The following is a 1765-nucleotide window of genomic DNA, read 5'->3' on the forward strand; positions in this document are numbered from 1 at the left end:
GAGGAGTCGCACACGTGGGACGCTGGCAGAAAGCCCTGGATGCCCAACACCCTCACCACAACGCCCCCTGAAGAAACACCCACCCACAGCTTTTTGGCTAGCTAGCTAGCTAGCTAGCTAGCTAGCCGGCTAGCTAGCCACCTAGCTAGCTAGCTTCCTGGCTAGCTAGCTTGCTAGCTAGCTGGGGTCGCTGTTGGTTTAGCTAGCTAGCTGGTGTGGTTGGCTGGTTAGATAGCTAGCTGGGGTGGCTGGCTAGCTAGCTAGCTAGCTAGCTGGGCGGGTAGCTACCTAGCTGGGGTAGCTGGCTAGCTGGCTAGCTCGCTGGACGGCTAGCTAGCTAGCTGCAGTGGCTAACTAGCTAGCTAGCTAGGTGGCTAGCTAGCTAGGTGGGAGCATAAAGGCCTATCGCGCTGGCTAGCTACTTGGGTGCTCCTGTCTTTAGCTAGCTAGCTGGCTGCGTAGCTAGCTGGCTGAGTGGCTAGCTAGCTAGATAGGCCTCTTACTTAGCTAGGCCACTCGCTAGCTGGAGGGTTAGCTAGCAAGATGCCTGGCTGGCTAGACTGCTAGGCGCCTGGCTAGCTGCCCAGCGAGCTAGCCAGCTAGCCAGCCAGCTAGCCACCCCGCTAGCTAGCTGCCTAGGTAGCTAGCTACCCAGCTAGCTAGCTGCCCAGGCAGCTAGCTAGGCAGCTAGCTAGGCAGCTAGCTAGGCAGCTAGCTACCCAGCTAGCTACCCAGCTAGCTACCCCGCTATCTAGCCACCTAGCCACCTAGCCAGCCAGCCCGCCAGCTAGCCTGCTAGCTACCCAGCCAGCTAGCCCGCTAGCTAGCTAGGTAGCTAGCTAGCCAGTTAGCCAGCTAGCTAGCTAGCTAGCCAGCTAGCCAGCTAGCCAGCTAGCTAGCTAGCTAGCTCACCGGGGATGAGCTGCTGGGTGAGTGCGGGGAGAGTCTCTCGGGTTTTTGCTGCGCGCATCAAAGTGCCCCAAGCAGCAACTTGGCGGAGCGGCAGCAAAGAGACTCGGAGAGATTTGCTGCTGACTTTGGAGACAACGCAGTGGATTGTGTCTCCTTGCTGCAGCAGCAGCCGCAGGTTCCTGCTGCTGCTGCTGCTGCTGCTGCTGCTGCAGCGCTCCAGCGGCAGCCACACGTCTGCTGCCAGCAGCAAAGCGTCCACGCTCACTCCAATGTCTATTATTGCTGCTTGCTGCAGCACGCGCTGCACTCGGCCCTTCACCAGCAGCCCGGGGTACACGCAGCAGCCTGCTGCTGCTGCTGCTGCTGCTGCTGCTGCAGGCCCCAGCCGCTCTGCTGCTGCTGCGGCCAGCGCGGCGCCTGCGCGCTCAATCGTTGCTGCAGCAGCTCGCCGCCGACGCTCCAGCAAATCTGCAGCAGCAGCAACGCCTCCCTCCTGCCCCCCCAGCTTTCCTGCTGCTGCTGCTGCTGCTGCTGCTGTCTTTGTCTCTGCTGCTGCTGCTGCTTTTGCGTCTGGCGCGGCTGTTGCTGCTGCTGCTCCCGTCCCATCTGCTGCTGCTCCCGTCCCGTCTGCTGCTGCTGCTGCTGTCTCCGCTGCTGCTGCTGCTGGCTCCTCTGCTGCTGCTTCTGTGTCCTCTCCTGTTGCTGCCAGCAGCTGCTGGTACCGTTCTGTTGCATGAATTGCTTCTGCTTCTTCAATTGCTGCTCTAATGGCCCTCAGCTGCAGCAAACGGTGACGCATAAACGTGCCGCGCCGCCGCCTCTTCCTGCTGCTGCTGCTGCTGCTGCCGCTGCT

At 61.0% G+C, this 1765-nt stretch overlaps 1 protein-coding gene across 1 annotated transcript in view; it reads right to left on the bottom strand.

The window, feature by feature from the left end:
• Nucleotides 1-895: 895 nt before the first annotated feature.
• Nucleotides 896-1765, bottom strand: part of ETH_00042370 (30S ribosomal protein S1, putative) — a gene marked incomplete at both ends in the record, with an annotated part of 2242 nt that continues 1372 nt past the window's right edge. Inside the window, one exon of the mRNA XM_013374010.1 lies at nt 896-1690. Within this exon, the coding sequence (XP_013229464.1) occupies nt 896-1690 (795 nt within the window). The remainder of the gene's footprint in view (nt 1691-1765) is intronic.

Source organism: Eimeria tenella, genomic scaffold, assembly GCF_000499545.2.
Source record: "Eimeria tenella Houghton genomic scaffold, Eth_scaff1888, whole genome shotgun sequence".
NCBI classification, from domain to species: domain Eukaryota; phylum Apicomplexa; class Conoidasida; order Eucoccidiorida; family Eimeriidae; genus Eimeria; species Eimeria tenella.